General features: G+C 35.5%; 1 protein-coding gene across 1 annotated transcript in view; it reads right to left on the reverse strand.

Annotated features, from left to right (window-relative positions):
- Positions 1 to 516: 516 nt before the first annotated feature.
- Ten-m (teneurin transmembrane protein Ten-m) overlaps positions 517 to 14,546 on the reverse strand; it is a gene marked incomplete at its 3' end in the record, with an annotated part of 321,968 nt that continues 307,938 nt past the window's right edge. Inside the window, exon 3 of the mRNA XM_017623664.1 lies at positions 517 to 702. Within this exon, the coding sequence (XP_017479153.1) occupies positions 517 to 702 (186 nt within the window). The remainder of the gene's footprint in view (positions 703 to 14,546) is intronic.

The following is a 14,546-nucleotide window of genomic DNA, read 5'->3' on the forward strand; positions in this document are numbered from 1 at the left end:
CCCTCCTTATAATTCCAATTTACTTAAACTTACACAATTTTTTTTTTTTAAATCTGCAAAATTTTTTCTAAGTTATAAACGCGAAAAAAAGATTCGCTCGAGCTATCAAATTACAATTTCTTGCAGCTAAAACCCAATCGCATACTATCACCGCCTTCTAGCTTCTTTTGCGCCTTTTCTTCTAAATTATTTCTGCTACCTCCTCTTTTACTACAATGTCCTTCTTCTTGCCTAACACATTCTCGCCTCTTGGTATCCTTAGGTTCGCATTCAATTAAATATTTCAATTAACACTTTTAATTAACACTCGTTTCACCTACTTCAGCACACATACACACACTTACATAGAAATATTTGCAAAGCAGCGGCATTTGTAGAAACTCGGCAAGTAATCGAATATTTGCTACATCAACAATTGTTGCATAGTTTCAGGCGCATACATGGCATTTTTTCCTCGCATTCTACTACCACTACTATTAAATACGCTTGTACATAAGTATGTATGTAAGTACTTACTTAAATTTCCACTTGGAATGTAGACGTTGCCCGATGGGGTTCGCACCAAACACGATGGCTCGAAATCAACGCCCAAATCATTTGGGTTACCAGGGACTAAACGGCCATTATTCATGCGATTCATTGTTGGATTCCTTGGTGGGACATCCGGTGGTGCCGATGGCGTAACTCCTTCAAGGAGGTAGCCTGTAAGTATGCAATGAAAAGAAACAAGAAGACAAAGTAAGAAAATTGAAATGAAATGAAATGAAGTTGAATATAAAGCAAAGACGGCTAACAAGTTGGTTGGAATTAACAAACAAATGAAAAAAATCGAAGACAAAGAAAGCAAAAAATAAAGAAATGAATGAAATGAGAAGCAAGAACGCAATGCAATTAAAATGTGAATGCCAATGCGGCTTAAACAAAGCTGAGCGGCGAGTGGAGCTGAATGTCGCAGTGTGCGAAAGACGGAAATTGTAGCTAGTAATTTTAAAGTAAAAGCAAAGTATAAGAGCGAAACGGCGAGGGCCTTCAGAGAGTGCGAGAGAGCGAAGGGTAGGCTTCAGAGTAAATTGTAAACAAAGCGAAATGAAGAAAAAGTTAAATCGCCGTTGAGGCGGTAAAGTTTAATTAAAATTTTAAAATAGTTCGCAAGATGGAGGCAAGGCGGCACATTGGCAGGGACACCCTTACAAAGGCGGGCTTGAGCTCTTTTGTGAGGCAGAAATAATAAGTTGATATATAAAAGTAATGGAGGAGTGCTTCCCACGGCAGAAAATGGCATCTTAATTACTTAATAATTATGCCATTGCGCGTTGTTAATGGATGCGATAACATATTGGCCTGTGCCATGAGCAGCAAGAAGGTAGTAAATGGGTATTTTTAAATACTCACAAGTGAATGCAAAAAAAATCTATGTAATATCCCGACATATATAGTACTAACATGGTAAGCGCAACCAGTAAGACACACTCGGCCTAGGGTAGTGTGGCAAACATGAGCAGATATGGAAAGTGATGAAAGTGTTTGATACCGAATTGAGCTCTAGCGGAACAGACTAGAAATTGCATTAACTAGAGCAGCTGGATCAAGTTAGGTTAAGCAAAAAGTACTCCTCAGCTAAAAGTTCTGCTTGTTTTTAGTCCACATTATGGCTGCCTGCGGACAGTCAAATTTCTAGCGATCACACTTTGAAAGCCCTTTTTCCGAAATCGCTCGCACAGTTAAACCATTTAACTTCCAAGTAAGCGCTAATAGTAATTTTCATAGTAAACTATTTTGCCCGGCACTCTCTCCTTCGTGACCGCTAATCACCCAATCACGTTCGCACGCCACTAAATATGCAACGAAGTATTTATTTTTCTACATTTACGCCCAACAGTATGCAATGCTTTTCTTGATTGCCGCTATTTTGCGATAATGCCAGTAATTATAAATGAATTTCCGCATAGTTTGTGTGAAGAAGCAAGCAAAACGAGCAACGGGCAATAAAAAGCAAAGCAGTAGCAACAGAGCTAGTATGAGTCAAAAATTAAAGAAGAAAATGGGGATATGGAATGAGAAAGAACGAAAAAATAAATACATATGTATGTGTGTTTGAGCAAGTGTGTGAGAGTATGTCAAGTGTGGCATGAAGCCAATTGACGTGCGTTGACCTCTGCAGCAGGCATGATATACAAAGCTTAATAAGCTGAATGAGCTGTTAAAAGCAAGAGGGTATGAGAAAATGTGTGCTGAATAGTGTTGAATGAAGCTGAATGGCGCTCAGGTTAATAAAAAAGGGGTATTTTTTTATTTTTTTGGTGTTTTATTATCATTTTGGTGTGTCCTGCATTTTTAGTTTTGAAAAAAAAAGCCCAGAGAAGCCAATTGACGTGTGTTGACCTCTGCAGCAGGCATGATATACAAAGCTGATACTATAGCGCTGACATAAATAAATATATGTGATTTGAACTTTAAGTTATCTATACTCCAAGCGTTGCAAATCTTCTTACGAAAATGTGCGCTAAATTGTGCTGAATAGTGCTGAATGGTGCTCCAGGTGTTTAGAAATGCTTTTTTATTGTGTTTTGGTATTTTATTTAAAAGAAAATGTGCTTGTTGAACTCAGCGAAGTAAAGATAAATAGAAAAGCTTTAATAACGTTTCTATTTATTGTAATTTTGTGCATGCCTTGCGTTTGTATTAAGTGTGCTGAATTGCCATGTTAGTACAAAAAATATTACATTTACTCCAGGGGTTTTCTTTAACAAGAGTAATAAGGACCTAGTACATGTCTGAAAAAGGCACATACAAATTCCAGTTTTATGCCATTCGAAGTTTGATTGAGGTGAAGTGGTTTGAGTAACTTTTTTCTCATTTTAAGTGTTCCGTAGAGATGCATAAATCCTTAATTTTTTTTGTATTTTCAGAACTGCCCTCCTACGAAAAAAACAATATTTCACCTTGCTTGGATTGACCAACTTTTTTATATATTTTTTTTGTAAATTTTAATTTTAAATTTTTTCTTACTTCCTTTGCCCATCCCTCTTTCATTTAAAATTTAATAAAATTATTGTAACGCAGCATTGAAATGCGCATTCCTGCTGCACGGTCTTTAAACATCATCCTCTGCCAGCTAAACAAACTTCCCTATTCCAGTATCGCCCCAATTCATCTTCCATTGCCAGCCATTGTTATTTGTCCATCGCCTTGTGTTCATTACCTTCAGCTGCGTATCGCTCTCCTCTTTTTGACTGGCTTTGTGCCACACTACTAACCCATTGCTCCGAAGGCGAAGCAGGAGGGAGAGCTACTTTGCTATGCGGTAGCGACCAAAAATGTCATTTCGTTTACGCGCAACACTATTAGTATGCGGTCGCAGCTATTCTTATTAAAACTACCACCAATGCCACCGCCCCTACTACCATTGCTGCTTTTATTGTTGCTACAGCTCCACTAACGACTGTTTTGTTATTGCTGCGGCGCTTTCTAGTTGGCTATCCTGCGGCTTTGCTTTTGAAATGAAGATAAGCAGCTTATCGCACCAGCATTTGCCTGCAATGCGCCCAACTGGCTTGGCGCTCAGTTGGCACTAATGTTAGAGGGACTCGTTGAGTAGGAGGGGAAGGTGGGGTGAGTTTGCATTAGGTATGTAAGCTACACATTAAAGCGATAAAGTAGCGTTTTTTGGCTTGGCTTGCGGGTTGGCTGTGTGGAGCTGTATTGTAGTATTGGCTACAGCTTTGCAAGCTCTTTTTTAAGCATTTGCGCTGCGGTGGTTTGTTTTTCTTAGCAGTATTATTATTTTTTTCGTTTACTTATTTGTTTATTTTAGCATTTTTTCTACATACACTTCTCTTCCTCCAAAATTTAGTTTGAATTCTTATGTTGCTTGGTGTTCGTCCCTCCACTTGCCCTGCGCTGCTATTAAATCGCGTATTATTATTATGATGATGTTTTGTTGTAGCTGAGTCAACATTCCTGCCGAGTTTGATTTTCCTCTATTTAATGTAATTTTCAATGTACTGCCTTGCTGAAAGGCTATTAGGTTATTAAAAATTTTTCACTCTTTCAACATACCACAAAAATTCTGCTATTAATGCTGGAAGTCTGCTCGATATTCTTATGAGAAATTAGAAAACGGTTCTATTTCTTAGAGGCATTATGAGCTTGAGCTGCACGAAAACGGAAAATCAAGTGACGTTAATGAAATAAATAAGTAAAATAGATTATCCCTTTTTCTAAGAAGCTCTACTAAATCTTAAAGTAGAAAAGCCACACTTTAAGCTTAAAGAAATTATTTTATGAGACACTTCAGAGAGAGAGCTTCAAAAAAGTACACAGCTGGTACACAAAATACTAAGTTGATAGTTGCTTCAGTAATTAATATTGCATACTACTAGGCGCCATATTTACTACTACTAAGTTGGACGGCCGCTGTGGCTGAGTGGTTAGCGGTGCGTGCAACGACACGTAGACGCACACCACGAGTTGCTACGATTCTCAAATATAAAGTCGATCTTTTTTATCGATATATGTATTATAAAAAAGATTTTACTAATTTATTTATCGACAGTATAATTAAAAGTGTTTATCGAAATATTTATTGATGCGGCTGTTAAGTTCTATCGATATTTTTCATTGACATATTTATCGTTTATTGTTATAATTGTTTTTATGAAAATAATTTTTTTAATTCATGTTAACTTTTGTTTTTTCGTTTTCTACTTTTTATAGTCACAGTATTAACGAATTAATTTATTTATCGATCGCATAATAAGAGGGCTATATCAATAATAGAAGATATCAACGGAAATTGATAACTATAGATATTTTAGTCGTTACATTTTTGTTATCGATATTGTTATGAAACTAATAACACTGGTCTACAAATTTCAACTTTTTTTCTGCGAATAAGACGGGACCTGGTGTTTCTGAACGGATTTTTCGTGCTGAACACGAACCCGGGGTCAAAAATGTCCCATCACGTCACGTTTTCGAGAAAAAAGGGGTTGAAACCCCTAAAAACAGCGTTTTTGGCCATTTTCGAAAAATTATAGAGCTGAACCCTGACGTGGTACAAATTTTGCATATATCAGAAATTAAAGGCTAAACCGTGCCCTTTCGAATGAGCCCTATGCCGAATTGATCGCGTGCACCCTTAAAGCAGGGGGTGTATTTGTGTTTAGGGGTGCAGGAAAAATTGATCACAGAAAGAATTTAATCTTAAACGATCATAGAAAATTAATAATGCCAAGGTTTTAACTATATTAAAAGTCGCTGATTACGAATCTGCAGTTAGATTTTAAAAATTTAAGATGACGGGTCGAATATGGTGGATATAAAAATTGGACTCCTAGACACAAATACACCCCCTGATCTAAGGGTGCATGCGATTAATTCGGCATAGGGCTCATTCGAAAGGGCACGATTTAGCCTTTAATTTCTGACATATACAAAGTTTGTAGCACGTCAGGGTTCAGCTCTACAATTTTTCAAAAATGGCCAAAAACGCTGTTTTTAGGGGTTTCAACCCCTTTTTTCTCGAAAACGTGACGTGATGGGAAGTTTTGGACCCCAGATTCGTGTTCAGCACGAAAAATCCGTTCGGAAACACCAGGTCCCGTCTTATTCGCAAAACCCTTGTAGACCAGTGTAATTTTAGTTCCAGTTCTCTTTTGTGTTCGCCATAGCAATCGCGTTCGCCCCTTTTGTTGTCAAAGGATGAACAAATAAATTTGTTTATCGATAGCATAATAAAATGTTTCTATTGAAATATTTATCGATGCGTGTATCGATATGGTTATTGGTTTATATAGCTATTTGGAATCGATATATTTATCGATCAACGTTTGTTATCGATATTGTTATGAAAATAATAATTTATGTTCCAAATTCTCTTTTCTCTTCGCTATAGCAATAGATTTCTCCTTTTTGTTTGAAATGAAAGAATTAACGGGCTATATCGTTAATAGAAGATATCGATGGGAATTGATTCCTATAGATATTCTAAATCGATATACAGCGTGGCGACGAATAACTGTTACCCAGATTTTTTTGAGAAATAAAAGGGTCCTTTATAGATTTTGCCAAAAAAGTATTTTGTTGTTAATTTTCCACAGATTTTACTTTAGTTGTATTAATTAGTTTTCAAATTTTAATCCTTGTTTACATTTGCCAGCAGTGTAAACTTTGAGAGTAAAGTTCATTTGGCACGCAGGTTTTCGTCAGTTAATTTATTCCATATCTTCTGTAACCATAGGCAAATTTTGTCCATTTTGAGTCCCTTATACTCCCGCTTTTGTTCGACATAAGGGCTCATACTCAAAAATCGAATAGACTCGGAACTGGTGACTAGGACGGCCATTCATTCGACCAACATTATACAGGTTTTTTCTTTTTTGTGTTTTTTTATACAAAGCCTAAGAAAAAATACACCTGAAAAAGACTTGCGTGCCAAATGAACTTTTCTCTCAAAGTTTAAACTGCTGGCAAATGTAAATAGGGATTAAAATTTAATAACTAATTAATACAACTAAAGTAAAATCAGTGGAAAATTGACAATAAAATACTTTTTTCGCAAAATCTATAAAGGACCCTTTTATTTCTCAAAAAAACCGGGGTAACAGTTATTCGTCGCCACGCTGTATTTATCGATACATTTTTGTTGTCGATATTGTTATGAAAATAATCATTTTAGTTCCTATTATCGTTTGCCTTCGCTTTAGTATTCGTTTTCTTCTTTTTTGAAATCAGAGAATTAGCCAACTTTATGTCCGTTTCTGCTTCCAAAACTGTTACTATTAACATATTTGTTTTACTTTCCCCTTTTCCACTCATTTTTATGTCTTCGAATTTAATAGTACCCACTTACTTAATGCCGCACACAAATGCTAGTCGAAATGGCTCCACAAATGCAGCTACTTAAGTAAATGCATGGAAATTGCAAATGCACTACGAAGAAGCAGAGGTGCTAAAATTAAAGCTTTGAATGTGCAAAGGAAAAGTAAATAAACGATTATGGCGACAATTGTGGGACAATTTTCCAAGCAAGAGAATCAATAGCAAATTTGGTTACTGCATTGTAAAGATATTGAAATCGTACACATACACACTTCAATTTGCTAAGAAACTGCTTTATAATTCTTTCTAAAGAAACAGCTGCTTATGAAACAAAAAGCATTTAGTTATTGGTTATTGGGGTTAACTCCTTTGGCATGAAAACTAAGTACTCACTTTCCAACTCATTATATTCAGCGCAATTTCATTATTATGCCCTGAGCATGACCTACATTTAGGCGCTTACTACCAAAGTGCAAATAGCGAAAATACTTTCTTCTTAGAGCAATTTACCCACGCGCCGCGCATTCATTAGTTATTCTCCAAAGTAATTTGTTCGCACTGACCTTGCTTTCACTAATTTTCGCTTACGGCGCACCAGTATACATTTAGGCGCTGCAAATTGCAAGCGCTCGTGCTCAAAATACCTCCTATAATACATACACCCTTAATGAATCAATTTGATTGCCATGCCACAGAGAATTTCCTCAATTTCCACTGAACGTCAGCGAATTTGTTATTAAACAAAAGAAAAGTTTTCTACTGATTGCACAAGGCAAGGTAAAGGAGAGGTAGTATGTGAAGTACATACGTGTAGAGAAAAGTTATGCGATGCTGCGCCAAAAATTATTTGACAAAAATTCACTGTTTACGCTGCTGTTGTTATTCTTCTTCTTGGACAATCAGGGAAAAATGCCAGCTAGCATGCCAAGAATTTGAATTTCAAAGCAGTTGGCAGAGTGGTAGAAATAAAATTTGAGGCGAACAAAAATAAATTTTAATTTTGTGTGAACGTGCGCCTAAGAGTATGCAATGAAATGAAATGAGCAGGTTGGTTTTCGTTTTTTATTTTTTTAGAACAAAATGCGATTGTGCAAAATTAAAATTGGAGACGCAGAATGCGAATATCAAACGTAAAAATTTAGAGACAAATTGCTAGAGAAATGTAAGCCGAAGAAAGAGAGAGGAGAGCAAGGTGTGCGAGAAGGACTCATGAAAATGCAAATCGGCCTAATCAAGTGGGGCGTAAAATTAAAGATGCCGCCGAAGGCAGTGGCAGCGCAATTTGGCAGACTTTAGAGAAGACCAGTTGATGAAAAAGTAAGGTAAATGCACAGCCAAGCTGCGAATGCGAAAGTGTAAAGCCACTCAATTCCTATAAAAATTTTGACAACTCCATTTGATATTCAAATGCCTGAGCGGTAGGGCAGGCAAGCGCTGAAAGAGCAAAAAAAGAAGCGAACTTGAAGCAAGAAAACATCGCACACAGGCACCTAATAAATGACGAAATGAGAAAAATGATGGAAAACGGTCGCGGAGAGCGCTTAAAGAAAATTAGGAAAGAATACAAAAATGTAAACGATAGCAGGCAACATTGCGCGCAAGCAAATTTTATTGCGTCCAATCACAATCAGTGTGAAATAATTTCAACGGCCGTCACCGAATATTATAGGAAAAACCCAACAGCAAAACAAAAATGAAGACGAAGAAAACTCGAAATAAAAATATCAAAAGGCAAGCAAAACGAAAAATGACAACGCAGGAAACTGCGGATAATAAATTTCACAAGCAAGCATTCACATAGAAAATTATAAGCTCATTTATGAGCTTAAAAATTTCCTGACATGCTGCTGGCACAATTTATTTTCTGATACGCTTCACAAAAACCAAAAAAAAAAAAAAAGTAAAAAATCCAGCAAATAACTGAATTTGAACGGCAAAGGCCCACAGCAAGTTGTTGAGGCGCGCACTGCGAGCGAAGGAAGTGAGACTATTGGTTGAAAAGGAAGCGTAATGAAAGATGAGATTTCGCTTTGATGACAAGGCTGGTTGGCGTACAGTGACGACCACTAGGATAATGATTTGAAAGATGATTACGCGTTGCCGCATTTGAGCAGCGCATAGCCACAAATTTCTATAGGCTTAGTTAGCCCCTTGCCTCGTACAAAGCGCATTCTCACTCGATCTCTTTCTCTCCCTCACTCACATCATCCACTCACCAGCTGCTTAATCGTATTGCCTTCAAACTTGAGCCCTCGGCGTCAGTGTTGTGTTGGTGCTGCGCTGCTTGCGGTTGATTACAAAGCACAATGGGTTTTCGGTGAAGGGCTCGCGCGCCTAAAAGGTGGCAATTTAAAGTTTCATATTTATGGAAATGCTAGTTTATTGCAAGCTGTGTAAGGGAATGCCGTAGTTGAGTTCGAGAGTTGGGTTAGTAAAGAGGCATAGTATGTCGGTTGTACTACAAAGAATTGTGACAAATGAAAAAAGTGCGGATTGAGAAAAAAAGCGCTGATGTAAAGGGATTGTGCTGAAAGTGAAATTTTAGCAAACTCGCTCCGGAAATGTTTTTATCTAGTTGCTGCTGCTTTGATATGCTGAAATAATCTGGGTCATCGCCGCCTCTATCATAGTCAGATTTTCGTGAAATCTACGAATATCTAATAGCTGAATCCGAATTGCTCCGAACGTGTGCATACAAAGAAGGTATATGCCACGTTCGCAGTTATTCAGATTCAGTGATAGTATTTTCGTAGATTTCACGAAAAATAAGACTACGATGGATTCAGTGTGATAGCCCTGAATTTCAGGTCTCCTTTATCAAGCAAGTCTTAAGAGCTAGTGCCCTTTCGAGAAGGGTTCTTTTGTAAATACTTATGTATGTAAGTCTATGGATCACCGATTTCATCTAATTTAATCTAGTTATTGAATGACAACATACGTCTTATCAATTCCATGGTTCTGTTTAAAAGAATTGTTCGTTCCTCTATAATGCAAGCGCTTATTTGTTGAGTAATCCAAAGCAGCCTAAAAGTATGCAGCATATATGCACACATACGACCACGGACATATGCATCTATGCACTTCTCAAATGACTTGTGAAAAAATTTATTGAAGCCATTAAGTCTAACAGTTTTAAGATGCTTCGCTTTCACTCTATCTCCTTTAAGTTTCATGAACCTGATGTTGCTATAATACTGGCTAGGGGCCATCTATGTACGGGGTGTTACAAATTTAAATTACTCGTTAGATTAATTTTACTACTTTTTTGCTTTTCATGCTCTTTATGTTACAAACAATTACAAAAGTGATAAAGTGCCGTTAAACGAAATAAAAATAAAAATATGTATGGAAAACCGATTAATTTATCATTTTATCACGTTTATCGGCTTTTTATCACATTAGATGAAGACCCTTGAATACAAATAAAAAGCTCGAGTAAAATTGCGTGTATAAATATGTAAGTATGAACATACTAATGAGAATAACGAAACAATAATTATGAAGATAATTTGATAATCGTAGCTAATAGGAACAAGTGATAACAATACCGGCAGTAATCGATAACAATTGGTAATAAGGCCGGGTGAAATATCGATAAGTCTAGTCATAGAAAGTTTGCTTACAAAAATTTCAAATCTTAATATAAAAATGTGTCAAATAATATCGATAACAATAGCGTTGAGTAGATATAGAAATACAGATAAACACATTGAAAAATATCATTAAAATGTAGAAAAAATATCGATAACCATGCCGAAAAATCTATCACGAATGTGCGAATGGCGAGAAAACTCTTTTTTCAATCAATCAGGCAGGTTTTGCAATTAATTTCCGAGTGAATTGCAATCTAGTTCGCTTTGGAGTTTCAATTTTGGAGAGGGCGCAATTCACTCGGAAGCAGGGTTGCCACTGATGAAAAAAATACGTACCACCCACTTGAAAAAATCTGCTAAATCTGGTTCTATTTTTAAGACATTTTAATAAAAATTAAAAATTTTTAGTAAGCAAGGTTTTATTTAACCAGTGATATGATAGTTGATATCATGATAAAAACATAACAAGGTAAAACCATTGAGAGGCAGTCTGACGTTTGCCAACAATATAATTTTAAAATCAAAACTCAAACTCGCACACACATTCTCATTTTCAATCTCAAACAACAACAATTGTGAACAATTTAATTTTTTTATTTTCAATTTTATATGATTTTAAAATGTTGCCAAACGTCAGAACAAAATCATGGCCGACGAATTGAGAGAATGAATTTACCTTGTAATGTTTTTATCATGGTTGATATTGAAAATTATGAAACCAAAGGCAGCAACGAAACTTCATCGGTTGAAAAAACTTCTTCAACTGGAGTTATTATAGACAAATAAAGTGACTCAAAAATCGCTTGGTGATTTTTTTTTTTTAGTTGTCACAATGTGTATTTAAAGAATCATTTAAAATATTTAGTCAATTAAAAGGTCCTCAAGATTCCAGTAAAAGGAATTTTGAATAGAGCACGATTTGTTCGCCTTTTATGGATAAAGTGGCATTAAAGTGTTCTTAAATTAATATAATAAAGTAGGCTATACTTTTGGAAAGAAATTTATAATATAAAGATAACTACGAAAGATACTTGAATCAAAATCTACGAAAAAAAAAAAATACATTTTTACCAATTAAAAATTTGTTCAACCAGTTTTGGTGATAATTTACCAAAGACAACCCTGCTGGGAGTGAATTTTTGAATTTGCTTGATTATGTTATTTGGGTTTTTATCATAACGCCACTGAGTTTTAATATTTTTTTTATTCATTAGGAGAACAAATCAATTAGAACTCTTTTCCTGCTTGCTATTTGAACTTAGTTCTTTTGCGCTTTGCATCCACACGCAACTTCATTACCCTACCTTTAAGTTATGTACCCAAATACTATTCTTAAAATTTAACATTCAAATTGTATGCTATTATGGAATTCAATTAATTTTCGTTGGTCATGAAAGGCATTTTGCAATTGGAATTTTACACTATACCAAATGTAAAATATTTGCAGAATATTTGCGAATATACATAAGTACATATTTTAAACAAAACATTTTTGAGGGTTGAAAGCATATACATAAAAACGTATATACATATGTACATATGTCGCAAGACTTACACAGCAGTGGGAGTTGAGGGTTTGATTGAAAACATTTGTGGAGAATTTTAATAAGACTAAATTGCATAAATGCATTTGGAAATAAAAGAAAATATGTTGTGGTTACAATTAGTTTATATGCCAACAGGTACGTATTAATTTCTCCACGATTTGCAATAAAGCAGCACGTACTTAAGTAAGTTTCTTGACTAAATGAAATGGGGGCGGCAATTTTTCGGTGGCGCCTATGTATGTATATGAGCAAATCTCACGAGTTATTGCATTTTTCGACAAAATGTGTTTTTGGTCGAAAATGGAGGCACACTTGCCTTAAAAATTGCATTATCTTCAGTTTTCCATAAATAACGATATTTCATTTCGAAATTGTATTTAAATGAAAACATAAAAAAATGGTTGTGTATGTAACGTATACGCGCTGTAGCACCACAAACTGCCAGCTAACACGTTTACGCCTTAACTTAAAAGTCATACCATTGTTACTACTAACTACTAATTTTTCCTACAGCATTCTTCACGAATATATACATTTATTACATTCTTCATTTATATAACCATTTTAGAATAAATTTCAAGTGTTCTAATAAAAAATTGTTAAAATGAAATTTTAGTTTCTCAAATCATGGTCGTCTCGGTGGCACACTAGTTCTATTTTGGCAAAAATAATACTATTACCGTTTAATGGCAATTATTTTGAGGTATCTTAAGCTTTTAGAATACCAAAAAAATGACATATATTCTGCATGCTGCCATTTGTTTTATATTTAAAATGAAATATTTTCAATTTTTTTTTTTCAACTTTTTATATTTCTTAAAATTCAACACCCACACTTTTGTAACACCCATTTGCTGTGTTTTTAAATTTTATCCTTTCGGATAAATACATTCACCATTATTCTGCACTTTTCTTTCTTTAAGCATTAAACTTTTTTATACATTTTCTTTTAATTTCCACTCTCTTCTTGCATTGCTTTCAAACTTCTATTTATGCACTTCACGCTCAACTTTGGCGGCTGTCAGTTAAAGTTGTTTGTCAATATTTGGCAAGCGATACATCAGTGGCAGTAACAGCAAAAATGTAACAACAACATCACTCAAAGCAAAAAGCCGTTCGTTCTCGTTGCTGTTGTGACAGCGCTAACATTTGCGATTTCATTTGCAGTAATGAAAAGCCAATATGCGATGCCAAATAAACTTACAACAAGTCGAGGGAGATGGCACACAAACACTTTCGCACACAGGCAAACATGTATACATACAAACATATGTACATATATGAAGATTCAACAATAATATCAACACTGAAGTGTGACAACAATAATAATAATAATAATTGCATTCGCACAACAACAACAACAACAAAGACACTCTTAAAAGCAAGTAAACAAATAAATACCTAAGCACAAAAGAAACGAATTGGAGTAGAAGAAGTTGCGAAAGAACAAGCAACAGAAAAAGAAATCTGTTTAATGTAACGTATTGCAATTTATTACGCGTCTGCAAAATGTATCTACTACGTATGTAAGTGTATGTGTGTGTCTTTTGTACTTATTACAGTAATGCACGTCAGCGTTGCCGTTCTATATAATTTTCGAGTGGAGTGAAATGAGCCAAAAAGGTGGAGTGTTTTTGGGGTTTTCCGTAGTGTCAATGTAAAAACGTTGGACGAAGTACATACGTAAAACTCATTTGGGATATAAACATACACTTACCTGCTTGCATATAGCTGTGCACACCTATTCTTTTTATACCCGAGCGCACTTGTGCACAAGGGTATTATAACTTTGTTCACATAACGGTTGTTTGTAACAGGCAAAACGAATCGAGATAGATATAGACAAATGTATACATAAATGATCAGAATGAAAAGAGAAATCGATTAAGCGGTGACTGTCTGTCCGTCCGTCCGTCCGTCCGTCTGTGCACACGATAACTCGAGTAAAAATTGAGATATCTTAACGAAACTTGGTACGTGAACTTCTTTTGGGCGTGGGACGGATGGTATTGAAAATGGGCGAAATCGGATAATAACCACGCCTACCTCCCATATAACGGTAATTTTAAGAAATACGAAAACTGCGATATTTTAGTAACTACTGAAGATAATTCACTCAAAATTGATACTTACAATGAGTTTCAGACGGAAAACATGAATATTATAAATTTTTGGAAAATGGGCGTAGCCACGCCCACTTATGGTTACATGTGTATATCTTGGTAACCGCTGCACCAATTTCTTCCAAACTTGGCACAGTTGTTGGCCTTAGTACAGCATACTAAATGGCTGAAAATTTTAAAAATCGGACAATAACCACGCCTACCTCCCATATAACGGTAATTTTCAGAAAAACGAAAACTGCGATATTTTAGTAACTACTGAAGATAATTCACTCAAAATTGATATTTACAATAATTTTTAGACGAAAAATAAGAATATTATAAATTTTTGGAAAATGGGCGTAGCCACGCCCACTTATGGTTACATGTGTATATCTTGGTAACCGCTGCACCAATTTCTTCCAAACTTGGCACAGTTGTTGGCCTTAGTACAGCATACTAAATGGCTGAAAATTTTAAAT

Source organism: Rhagoletis zephyria, unplaced genomic scaffold (assembly GCF_001687245.7).
Source record: "Rhagoletis zephyria isolate East Lansing unplaced genomic scaffold, Rhagoletis_zephyria_1.1 Rzeph_scaffold_00053, whole genome shotgun sequence".
NCBI lineage: Eukaryota > Metazoa > Arthropoda > Insecta > Diptera > Tephritidae > Rhagoletis > Rhagoletis zephyria.